The sequence below is a fragment of the Lepidothrix coronata genome, unplaced genomic scaffold (assembly GCF_001604755.1).
Source record: "Lepidothrix coronata isolate B3197 unplaced genomic scaffold, Lepidothrix_coronata-1.0 Scaffold21, whole genome shotgun sequence".
Taxonomy (NCBI): domain Eukaryota; kingdom Metazoa; phylum Chordata; class Aves; order Passeriformes; family Pipridae; genus Lepidothrix; species Lepidothrix coronata.
The window spans coordinates 3,928,795-3,941,742 of NW_016690201.1; the positions used below are offsets into that span (position 1 = coordinate 3,928,795).

Consider the following 12,948-nt stretch of genomic DNA (forward strand, 5'->3'; position numbering starts at 1 on the left):
TTGTTTCAACGTGAAACTCCTAATACTGACTCTTAAGCTCTCGTTACAGGTTTAATATACCAATTATAACAAATGCTGTTGAGAAGGCAAGACGGTAAGTTTGCATTGGGCTCTTGATTACATGGTATTTGACAAAGTCCTGCATTTTAATTTGATTTCTTCCTTGTTCACCTGCCATAAGCCCCAGCTCTGCCGATGCTCTCGCATATCTTTGTTATCGATGGTGTGTGTCAGGTGTGAAGGGGCTGTGCTGACTCATCACCTCCACCCGGACAAGAACGGGAGATCCCAGCAGGGTGTGCAGCCTTGCCAGGAAAGGCAGAACGTGTTAAATAGGCACTAAAATCACACAACGCTTTTGGATTTCGGTGTTTTTGTGCGCACCTTGCAACGATGTTGCTGTACACAGCCCTTCGGGGGAGGGTGCGCTGCGCGTGTTCAGCGCACCAAGGCATCGCGGCCCCCGCAGGTGCGGTGCCTTTGGGGCCGGGTGCCGGCGGTGCCCGAAGGGGCGCGGAGGGGCCGGGATCTGCCCCGGGAACACCTCGGGCAAGGCAGGGTCGGTGCGGAGCCCCCGCGCCGCTCCCGCCGCCGCCACCAGGGGTCCCCGCGGGCCGGGCCGGGCCGGGCGGTCGCACCGCCCGCTCGGGGGCGGGCCGGGCCATCAGCTGACCGGCCCCGCCGCCGCTCCCGGAGCCGCCGCACATCAGTCGCCTTCCCCGGCAGCGCCGCGGCCCCGCGGATTTACAGCCGGACCCCGCCGCGTCTCGCCGGCCGGCATCCCTCCTTCCCTTCCTTCCTCCCTCCCTCCCCGCTCCCGGCCGCCGCGATGCTGCCCCACTTAGCCCTCCTGCTGCTGGCCGCCGGCGCCGCCCGGGCTCTCGAGGTAAGCGGGGCAGGGGGCGGCCGGGCGGGGGCTTCCCCGCCGCCCTCCGCCGCTTCTCCGCGGCTTTGTCTGCCCGCAGCTGCCCCCGCGGCGGGGGCTCGGCCGCGGCGGGGCGGGCAGGGGGTGCCTTCCCCAGGGGGTTCCATCCCCGGCTGCCGCCGCTCCCCCGCCGCCGAACAATAGAGGCGGCGAGCCGGGGGCAGGCGGGGGCGGCGGGGCGGCAGCGGGCTGGGAGCCGCCGGGGAAGGCACCGCCGCCCCCGCCGCGCGTGTCCGGCTCCTGCGCGGATCCCGCGGCCCCGGCGCTGCCCCCGTAACTTCGGCTGCGTGGGGGTCCGCGGGCAGGGCAGGGCGGGGGCGTCTCCGCCGGGGACCGGAGAAGGGAAACTTTCCCTGCGAACGGGCGCTCCGCGGGCGACGGACCCGGTGGCATCCGCCGAAGGGGCAGGGGCCGGGGGCGCGGAGCTGGACTGCGGACTGGGGACCCCGTGGCATCCCCCCGCTGGGGCGGGGGAGCCGCGGGGGAGGGCGGCGCAGGTGTGCGGGCGGGAGGGACGGACGGAGGGAGCTCTCAGCCGGCTGGCGCAGCGGCCCCGCGGGAAGGCGGTGCCCGGGGGGCGGTGGCCGGGGCCGGCCCGGCCCCCCCGCGGGCCGTCGGCGCGCGAAAATGGCGCCTCTGCAGTGCAGCAGAGAGGAGGCGCCGCCGCCGTGCGCGCTGCGGCCGCCCGGCTGCCCGCGCCCCTCCGCGGCCGCCCCTGCCCTCCCTCCTCCCCTCACTGCCTGCCTGCCTCCCTCCCTCCCTGCCCGGGGGCAGCTCCGCCCGCCCCGACCGCGCGGCACCTTGGCCGGGTCCCCCTCGATGTGGGGTGGGGGCCGGGGGTCCCTCCGCCGCCCCTCTGGCCGGGGCTGTGCGCGCACCGCGGTCCCTGCGGGGTCGGGGCAGCTCAAGCCCGGAGCTCGAAGGAGGAGCCGACACGGCAGGGTGTCCGTTCTCTCCCCCTCCCCTTCCACCCCCCAAAAAAAGGTGTGGGAGGGGTGAGTCACCTCCTGGTCTCCTTCGCTCCTTGCTTGCCATCCTTCTGCCTTGAGACATCGGCTTCTGTCCTCCTCTAGTGCTAATTCCCCCTTCTGCCGAGGGGGGCTCGGGGGCTGGGTGGGGGTGAGGTGGTGACAGCATTTGCGCTGAAAGCAGAGGCTGAAGCTCGGGCTCCCCCCGGGCATGGGATGCCGGCCCGCGGCTCAGGTGCCCTTCCCGGGAGAGACCTTTGTACGCGGTGGATGAGAGGGGACGGCTTCATACCAGCTCTCCATCCCCGCCGCCAAGGCTCTTGCTTTGAGGCGTGATCTTGCCGACATAGAGCAGGGTGTATCAAGCCGAGCAGTTGTACAGACATTTAAAGCTTCCAGTTATAAGGCTCACTTGGGTTTTAGCAGCTTCTTGCAACCATTTGTTGTCTGAATGGAATAGAAAGAAATCTCTGCCTTGGATGCGCAGCTGAAGTAAAAAATGGGGGTTTATAATTAAGACCGTGCTTTGGTATAGACCACAGAGGGATGGGCGTTTTTGCTAGGTCCCTGTCCCTAGCCTTACAGAGACGTGTGCAGGTATTTCTACTGTAAAGGTGCTTGGAAGAAAGGTTTGGATTTTGCACCAAAACCGTTCAGGGGAGAGTCCGTCTTCAGAGACCTCTGCAATGGTGTCTGCCTTAGTGATAGTCAGAATTTTCAGTTACATACTTTGCCTGGAAACGTTTACTGAAATGGGCATTGATGTTTCTGCAGAAGCTTTCAGTCTTGTTCTGTCATTCCATATGAATGGTTGAGGCTTGGTATTTATCCCTTTTCTTTATGTTTGATGGCGGAGTAGGTTTTAGAATCTGGTGGTCTTGTGATCGGGCATTTGTCAGTCTTGATGCTCCAAGGTTGATATTTTGAACAAGCCAGTTGTTTTTATGACACTAAAATATTTCATAATCGAAATTGCATGTGTGCATGTTCTGCACTTGGACTGTCTTTGTATGCTAAAGGGTGAAATTCTGATGTTTGAATTAGATTTTCTGTAGATCTCCTTTCTGAAATGAAACGCTTTTCCTGCCATTTTAACAAATGCTTTCTGGAAAGCAGCAAAGAACCTGCGCTTTGCTTTCCACAGGGAATGGTATAACGAAGAGGAAAAGCAGGAACAAAACAAATTCTTTCTATATTACACATGAAGAATTCCTTTCTAAAATTACGAGTAGATTAATATTAATTTATGCAGCCCTAAAGGAAATATTTCTTAGTGATGTTGTGGTGATGCCGTGGTTGCTTAGCATGTTGCTTCTGACACTTATGTGAATCATTCTCACTGGGATTAGAAAATCCATTGGTCAAGAGCTGTCATCATATTCTGCAGTAGCTATTTTTGCATTAAATCTCTTTTCAATAATTTTCTGATTTCAGTAGATAAATGCAACAGACAGTAACTATCCTTGTGAATTTGTGTGAATGATCCTGGTTTATAAATCAAGATTTCTTGTCATTAGCACACTGAGGTTATCAGGATTTCTGCCATGCCTGTTCTGCTCCAGTTTTATGTTTCTAAGCAAGACTCCTTTACCAGCTGACGGAAATGAAGTTGTTAAGACATTGGTATCATACAAGCAGGCCATCAGAAGGTTAGTTGACAAAAAGGATGTTGCTTGACAGATTTATTTTTTTTTTTAACTGGGTAAGGTACTGCTTTGTAGGTTCTTATTTTTGTTTGGTTTTTGTTTCTTTGTTTGTTTCTAGTGGAAGGCTCCAAATATTTGTTTCTTCATTGCTTAGTTTCATAGTAGATCTTTCGAGAAATGACTTGTGTGGGAAGAGGAGTGAAGCCTTTCCTTTGTTTCCATTATAGACTTACAGTTCCTCTTTCTGTTGATTTTGTTCCCAGATTCCCCTGATGGAGGCTTGCATTTGTTGCAGGGTCCCTTTTGCACTTTTTTAAGATGCTGACATGTTGGGGTAGATGGCTGTGTGGGGTTGGGGGCTCTGCTACTCCACCAGGATCCTTGGCAATCAAATGGACAAATGAGAGAGTAAAGAAAGAAGCTTCTCCCTTGCTCCCTCATTTGTCTTTTGTTTGATTGATGATCAACAGGCAATTTTGAGACTCCAATGATCTTCAAATGCCTTTTCTGTGAAAAAAACCAAACAAACATGATCAGCTGCCGTGCTTATTCACGAAACATGCATGAAAACCTGAGGAAGCTTACAAGGTCTTCATGTTGTTAAATTTAATTTTTTTCCCCATGAGCTGTTTGTGTGACAGACACAAGCCATCTCCCCTATCCATTTTAATTGATCAGTGCTGAATTATATGGCAAACCCACAAGAAGCATAGCTCTCCTTTGGCTTTTCATGACTTGCTCTTTGCATGTGTTTAATAAACTGTGAAGAATAAGAAACAGTTTGGTTTATAAGTTGTATGAAGAAAAGGTATGACAATTTCTTTTAATTGGTAGTCCTTTTCCAATACAAAGCTTAGCAAAATAGCTGAAGAACATAGTAACTTCATCTAATTGCTTGACAAACTGACAGCTGTTTGTCTGAGCAGAATAATTATTTTTAGTGACTCAGTAAAATAATTAACACAAGCTGTTGGGTGTGGAGGCTTGGTCAAGAAATTAGTAGATAGGGTCACAGGATCTGTCAAGGAGGTCTGGTCTGACCCTGTGCCCAAAGCAAGCTTCGAGTTTTCAGCTCTGGGATCAGACCAGGCTGCTCAGGGCTTTCAGCAGTTGAGTCTTGAAAATGGAGCTCTAAGGACAGAGTTTGCACCGCCTTGCTGGGCAACCTCCTCCATCCATGGATTGGTCGGTTCATCTCTGCATTGAAACATCTCCAAGTTGTTATTTGTCTGTTTTTAATGCAGTGCTTCTAGGCTTAATTGACATCTTTAATCCTGAATACTCTGTCGTTTTTGACATGTGTCAATGTATGCAGTAACCAGAAGTTGAAAAGTTTGGGTTTGGGTTTAATAAATAAAAATCATATTTTTCAGATGTCCATATGTACGTGTATGCATACACATAATGCATTAAACCCATCTGAGGTATCATATAATATATATAAATATACCTAAACCCCTAATATATTTGCATATTTAAGGTACAACATTAAAATCACTATATGAATACATCTGTATGATATATTAGTACATAGACTCTATTAAACCAGCAGTCATTACATACCTCCTTACATCCAGGCAATGAAGAGATGAAGTTCTAGACTGCCACTGATAAAAATATAATTGGGTTTATGTATGGTAATAGGTTCATAGAAGTTGTTAGGTGAGCTGTCTGGGGTGGTTTTAACACATAAGTCTAGAGCTGTGTGTTATTGGATTTAAATTCTGAGGATTTTGAAAAAAATCCTGTGGTGTAAGAAGATTAAAAGTAAAGCAAATTGAAAAAATACCGAATGAAGACTTTCTGTAAGCTTGGCTAACTTAGAGAGTGCTCTTGTGATGAGAGTTTACAGCAGTTGCTGCTAGGCTGAGGATTGCCAGGAGCAGTGTTGATAGCAAGCTTGAGCCTGGAGTAATCTGGACACAAAGGACTCCTCTTAAGAGAAGTTGAACTTTCACTCTGACCTGTTTTTTGGTTAAAACCGAATGCACTCAGTCTGATGAGCCCTCATTCTCACAACCTGATCTGGAATCTGCCCTCCTTACCTGACTCTGGTTCAGCCTACAGATGAGGTTTTGAAAACATGTTTTCTGCCTTGTTTGGTTACCAGCTGAGATTATCAGCCAGTAATGGGTGTGCATAGTTTTGAGTCTTAAGCCCTAAATAAGTCACTTTTCTGCCCTTGATTGTAATGTGGCATTGGTTCTGAAACCTGGATACTTATCTTCGTTTTTTATTCATTTGAAGTAAAAAACATTTAGAGAGCTACCTCATTATTAAATCTTGTTGTGCTCTGCTGTAGATTCCAGAAGCTCTGGAGATGCCTCCAGTCACCAAAAATATCTGTCTTTCCTTGTGAGAATTTAGTCATATAACAAATGAGAAACAAAATAAATGGGGATAGTGGTCTCTGTTCAAGGAGATCAATTTGAATGACAGCCAGTTAGTATGTATGTGTATGTATGAATGCCACACCTGAAGCTTCTTGCTCTGTGGAGGATACAGGATTGTTTTGATACATTTCTGCAGTTTTTAGCAGAACAATGATCTGAGTAATTGCAGATCAGAAATTTCATGTGATGGAAATCAGGGTAAGGTGCACTACACTCCAAAGGGTGTAATCAGTGCCAGAATCTTGCAGTGGCTCACAAAATGTGCTTTCCAGATGGCAAGCAAATCTTTGGGTATGAAAGTAAAGATATTAAAGTAAGTGATGCTTTTTAGAAGGGTGGAAAACCTCACACCAGCTGACAGTAAGGACAACACTGTTCCACAGTTGTGTACTGCGGGTTTCTGGCCCTGCCTCAATGAACAGGAACGGGAGAGAGCTGTAGGCATTGGGTGTTGCTGGTTTCTTTACTGTAGCTTCCAGTGTAGGAAGTTTCTGAGTGCTGTGCCTTCTTCAGCTGGGAAGCAGGACTTCTGCATTGGTGTGTTTTCTTCATGGTCCTCCCAGCAAGTTCAGAACAACTTGAATCTCTCCTGAGGACTGAATACTAGAGGATAAGTATAGATTGCAGTGATTTACAGGCTTTCCAAAAGAGGCAAACCTTCTGGTCGACTGATGATGTTTCCTGGACTGTAGGCTTTAGACAAAGCAGTATGTGAGCCAGAGTGCTTTTGGTTTTACAGTCCAGCTGCTCTTTTTGCTGCCTGCAGGGCTGGCAACAGACCTCCTCCTGCTACTTCCAGTGGCCACCGCTCTCTGAGTGCTCTTTGACCCTCTCTAGGCTGATTTTACAATCCTGAACTGTGTCGAAAGAAAGGAGATGTGCATTTTTGCATAGATGTCGTGTTCTGGCGAATGCTTCAGAAACCAGAGTTGGAAAATAGCCACAAGCAGTCGAGCTGGCCCAGCTAAAAGAGCAGGCAGCTTCTCTGGGGAAGAGGGCCAACTTCTGAAACCACATTTGCTGAGGTTTGTGTAATAGCATTTAATTAAGGTTAGGCTCTTTGCCTTCCTCTGGTGACTTACAGCAGGGCAGGAACAGTCTTTCACATCTCACCCCTCTTGAGTGCCTGATTGTTAAAAGTTCACATCAAGTCACTGCAAAGGCAGAAATCTCCAAGGAACTGTGTTCAGGGATGGATGACTCCATTCAGTTCCCACTGACCCATTTTGAGCTAATCCAGATAGGAATTCCCTTTTCCTCCTTTTCTGGTCTGTATTCCCCCAGAGCAGAGCTTATCTATTCAAGCACAGAAGATAACGTATGACAGGAATGGGGCAAAACTGGTTGTACCTGTTAGTAAAAGCATTTAAAAATGGCTCCTTTTCAGAGCAGGCTACGGAAGTGATCCAGTATGACAGTTTGTGTGATTTATGAAATTTGCTTGGACTTGCAATTAGTAAAAGAAAGCACATGTCTAATAGGAGTTCAAGATGGGGGCAGGGTGGGCAAATCCCTATATTTTTGGGGAACTGTGTTAATACTGGACTTTTGGGGTTTTTGAAACTATGAAACAAGAGTTTACACATAGACAGGTCACATTTAGGTAATACAGTTACTTGATGCTAATGAAGTTGAAGTATACCATTAGCTTGTTTTCTTGTGGTGAAGGTGAAAATTGCCACCTCATCCACCTCCAAAAGTTAGAAGTAGTGTCCAATGAACACAAACATTAAAAAAATAGAGATAGGGAAGGATTCTGGAGTTGTTTCCAATCTCCTTGTCGTGATATCGCATTGTCTTTGAGCCTGCAGCAAACCTCCTCTTACCTTATCAGCACAATTTTAAAGGAGAGATTGCACGTTCTGAAGATTTGACCCTGTAAAATGGATTTTTCTCCAAATTACGGTCCCTGGAAAGGCTGGTTTTTGTCCCCCACCTGCTTTGTCATTCACCATGACAGAGTTTTGGGACAAACAACTAATGACAAACCTGTTCTTCTTTCTGTGTTTAGTTATGTAATTAATTTGTAGATTCAGTTTTGGATCTGAAATATGTAGTACTGAACTGGTACAATAGTTTTACTGCATTCTGCTTTCTCATAATTCAGATAGTAACTACAACTACATTTATTCCCTATGTCTTACCTCAAAACAAAGGGAGATAGATTTTTTGAAGTATTATTGTTAAAGGTTTGATTCTATTGTAGTTATTTTTCAGAGTTTCTCATTAACTGAGTCATGTCTTCCAGTTGTTTTTTTTTTTCCTTGAAAAAAACTCTCCTTGGTATACATCCCATATAACATGTGCATATTTGTTCACGTAAACAGTGAAAAATACAATATTATCTAGTGGAAGGTAAACCGAGAAAGGGAAGAAAACGCAGTGCAACAAAAAGGCAGTGGCTTTAAAAGAGTATTCATTGTTTTGTATTTCTTCATAGGTGTTGTAAATCTAAATGTACCAAATGTTGATTGATTGTAGTCTAATTGTTGAGTACTTCCAGTACAGAAAAGGGAGGGGTTTGTGCATCCATAGCATTAGTAAGCATCTAGACCTGTCACATGTGTTAAACTGTTGGGTTGGTTTGAAGCTTGTTTGATTCTTTGCAACTCTGGTATGTGTGCCTCGACTGTCCCGTGCCCAGTTCTCTTAACTATGAAGTGGAATAAAATTGTTTTTAATGACGCATCTTTCAGCATCGTAATTTCATTGTTGTTTCCTTTTGCCAGTTCTGTCCTCAGTTCTGTTTAGTCTTAAAAGGATAATATTAATTTGAAATTGCTTAAGAACAAGCTTTTTAAACTGAGAATTTTGGAACTCCAAATTGTCTTTCTTTCAGTGTTCCTTAGCTCCTAGAACTTCATTGTGAGGAATTTGCAGATGAGAATTTGTCTGTAATCCCAGCATCCAGGAGAATATGATTTATGATGAGGATATCAGTTTTACTTAATTTAAAAAAAAGATAAAACAAACCACTACCTTCCCCCCCAAAAAAATTACAATTTATTGTTTAAATTTTATGTAGGAGGATAAGAAGGGGAGTTGGAAAGCCTAAAAACTCAAAGACCAAGTAAGAGGCTGAGAAACACAAACATGTGAGTGAGGGAGTTGGGAAGGCTCCTGAGGGGACCTGAACACTGGCAGTTTCTTTCACTTTTGCTTAGATTGATTTCTACTTTGGCGTAGCCTTCTTTCATTCTCACAGTGGTAATATAAGTTGTTGGGATTTTTTTCCCTTTTTCCTGCCAGCCTTAGCACCTTAAAAGCCAGTTTCTTCTTTTCCATGTGTTCTTCATAATTGTGATGGCATCTCTGAGCTGTGGAGGTGAAGTGCCTCACCTTTCCCTGCGAGCCTCCTGTTGGAATCCAGGCCGAAGTGATATCTCTGGCAAAAATCAGCACTTGCCTGCTTGGGTCACCGACTATTTTATTTGGTGAATGGCCAAGATGAGGTGGGTGGGTGGGAGAGGGGTGAGTCCTGGTCCTGCTGTGCCATCAGGGAGGGAGGATTTGCCTTGTCCCCTCACACTGATCCGCTGGTTCGCCCTGGCTGACTGGCTTCATTACATCCCTGCTCTGGTTTGAGGGGTGTTCCTTTGGGCAGAGGAGCTGGTGCCTTTCTGAAGGTGTTTGCAAGGAGATCTAGTGGACAGCTGAGCCTTGGAGAGAAGATGTAATTGCTGATAAACTGCAGGATAAAATTACATCGAAGTATTTTACTTTGAAATCAGTCTAAACTATATTTCTGAAAACATATTTAAATAAGACTTAGGCTTTGTCAAACACCTTTAGATTAATTCATAGCTATAGTACACATGCTAAACTACTAAGTTCCTGTTTAACAGAGCTGCTGTGGGCAATGGCAAAAATACTGAAGGTCAGTACTCATGCTCTGGAAAGGGAGGCTGACACAGGTTGCTTGGCTCATCTGAAGCATCACCTTTCCTTTGAGTTGGGCTGCGTTCTTGAATATCAATGCATGCATAAATGTTTGTAATGTGTTTTAAGGAAATTGTATCTCTTAACTGATAAGAGAAAGAAAGCTTTAATTAATCTGTCACTTGAAAGAAAACTTCGAAGTAACAAAAGGCTGTTATGTACTCCTTTTATGAGCTGAGAGAGAAAATGTGACTTGTACAGGGCTGTTGACTTGTGAGGCTCAACAGGAGTGGGTGGAAGCCTTGAGTTTGCTGTTGTTGCTGTAAGACCAATGTTTGTCATTGAGGCTGGTAATCAAGTGGCTGCCTCATGTTTTTAGGAGTGATGTTGGGGCCTGGAGCCCATATTGAGGAGGGGCCATGGGAGGGATTAAGTGTTGGGCAAAGCTGGGACACCCACCTTGTGCTCAGCAGGGCTTCCCTCTGTCCCCCCTCACCGCCCTGAGGCTGATCAGTGGGACTTCACATCAGAGCATGGATTTGGGGTTACCTTGTGTGCTAGGTGTGGTTTTGAGGAGCTGAACCTACTCTCTCTGAGAAGGTCAAAGGGAAGAGAGAGCTGGGACAAGAATTAGTGGCTCTGTTGGATAGGGGTTGGGGTTTTTTTTCAAGTTTTTTAATTCCAGCTCTGGAAGTAAAACCAGACGAGAAAAACAACCTAATTTATCAGTTTTCAGGCTGAAAAGTCCTTATTTGCCTCTGCAAAGAGGAAATACCAGGGAAGGGAAGGCATGCAGATAGGGAACTGGGGACATGTTTTGGCAATATGGGCTTGGGGCAAGTGGAGAATGGAAATAGATTTTTTGCCTCTAGATAAGAAGACTGCAGAACTAATTTTTCAAAGAGGCAAATACAAGATGTTGGGCTTAATCACTGTAAACAGGAGAAATGTAGTAACAACCTGTGGTGTGTAAGAGGTTAGATCAGATGTCTCTGTTCAAATCATGGGATTTAAATTCTGTTCCCACAGGGAACTCCTAAGTGCCTGAACCACATACCCTGAGGGAAATACAGTGGTGTCTAGTCATATCGTGTTTTGTAAACAAATACAGCAAAAGTTATTTGCTTGTTGATTTTAGGATATGAGTTTTGGTGTTAACAAATCATAATTAAGCCTTAAACTTGATGTATTTAGTTTTTTAAACCTGTTGTTAGCAAGCTTTTTCTGTGACAAACTGCTTATTATGGTTTGGGGTTTCACAGATAAAAATGTAATACTATTTGAACAACTTTTCAAGGAAAGTTGGAAAGTGTCTATTCTTGGTGTTAAATTGCAATAAAAAGTGAGTGATAACTTTTCTGAACCTTTTGAAAGGTTTATTTCAGCAGGACTGATAAACTAAAGGCCTGGGATGCTGCTAGATAGCGCTGAGCAAGTTTGTGTTGTGTCTGCTTGTGGTTGTCTTTGCTCTATGCATTCAGCCCTGCTCTGTGGCTCTCCAAAATGGAAATTTTAAAGAAAGAAACAACAGGCCTTAACGATAAAGAGTACGTAATGCATTTTCAAATCTTCTCATTTCTTAAGTGACTGAGTCTGTAGACAAAAAAAACCCCTTGTGATGATCACTAAATAATGTATGGTAGGAGCAATAGCTCCCGTGTTTCTGTAACAGCTGAGGCTGGTGTAAAAAGCCACGTGAGTCTTTGGGGAATACTGTGTTTAAGCTGGAGTTCAGACTTTATTTACGTCCATTACTTACTGCTTACAGAGAATAATGTGGGTAAGGGAAATATTTAAAATTTGAGGGAGTGGGCACACGAGAAATCTGCACATTAAACGTCAGTACGGTACACTTGCCTTGGCTGCCAGCAGCTTTCCCTGAAATTAGGCTCCTGGTAAGGTATTCCCCTGTCCAGGGGAATGAAAGAAAACTGAAGTAATTGTGGGTGTTTGCACCACTCCATCAACATGTAATTTGTTTTGTTCATATTGTGCTTGTCCAGAGTCTTAAGGCAAGAATTCAAACAAATCCTTCCTTTGCCCTTTACAGAACTCTGGGGGGGTTCTCCCTCCCCTTGCCAAACTCTACTGTTCTGGTGCTGTTCTCCTGCCTGTCTGGGTGATGGGTTGCCAGGAGCCATCCCTCCAGATCCTGAGGGGCTTGTGGGTGTCTTCTACACCACTGAAAAATCCTGTTCTTATTTACTGTGCAGTCAATAAACCATCTTGTAGTTCTTGTGAGGTTTGTCTCTGGGTCACTGCTGTCTGTCAGGTCTTTTTTGGTGTTCAGCTTTTGTCTTACTCTAACAGTTTGCATTGTTTCTCCTGAAACAAGAATTAAATGTAAGGTTCATTTAGGGAAAAAAAATGAACAAAACCCATCAACAAATCCCCAAAGAAACACCACTCCCACCCCCAGCTCTCATTCCAACCATCTTACTTTGAGAAATATATGATGTCACTGGATTCCTAGTTCAAAGACTGCTTTTAATCGTGACAGCAGCCAAATTGCTGATCTGTCTGAAGGCAGTCTGCAAGGGAAGGAAAACGGGAAGACCTTATTTGCTGCTCTGTGGCATGTGTTGTAGGAACCAGACTGAATGGTTTTCCCGAGTTGATGGGAGGAGGCAATAAACAATTCGCTGAGTGTTTTTGGAAAACTAGTAATTCTCTTGTAAGAATCAAGGGGAAGAGTAGAGAGAAGGCCTTAAAATTTATGAACTAATCTTTAGGTGTTTTAGTCTTTCCCAATTAAAAAGCCTGTACATCTTGGCAACGTGTATCTTGCAGATTCATCCTTCTCCTGCTTGATTTCAATGAACAGTATGTCATAGGATACCAAGTTTTCCTACTAAACCAAATGGTACAGAAATCCAGAACTGATATGGTCTTTTTTGAGTTCAGAAAAGAAAGGGACAGTATGTTTAGCCAACCATTCTCATGACTTCAATTTCATGACATAAAGAGCACATAAAAATTCCTTTGAGAGGTGTCTCAGTGTTTTGGGTCCTATACAGCCAGATCACTGATGTCATCTAAACTGGTACTTTGTCATGAACGTGGAAGGCTTTCAGTTCTGTGTGCCGTGTCCCCCATGTCGTTCTACCTGTGCTTTGACAGGAGAAAATGCATCTGGG

General features: G+C 45.7%; 1 protein-coding gene across 4 annotated transcripts in view; it reads left to right on the forward strand.

Moving 5' to 3' along the window:
- Positions 1 to 628: 628 nt before the first annotated feature.
- Positions 629 to 12,948, forward strand: part of APP (amyloid beta precursor protein) — a 202,576-nt gene continuing 190,256 nt past the window's right edge. For all 4 annotated transcript variants that reach the window (XM_017807911.1, XM_017807912.1, XM_017807913.1 and 1 more), the window contains exon 1: positions 629 to 886. In XM_017807911.1, the coding sequence (XP_017663400.1) occupies positions 830 to 886 (57 nt within the window). In that variant the 5' untranslated portion in view covers positions 629 to 829. The remainder of the gene's footprint in view (positions 887 to 12,948) is intronic.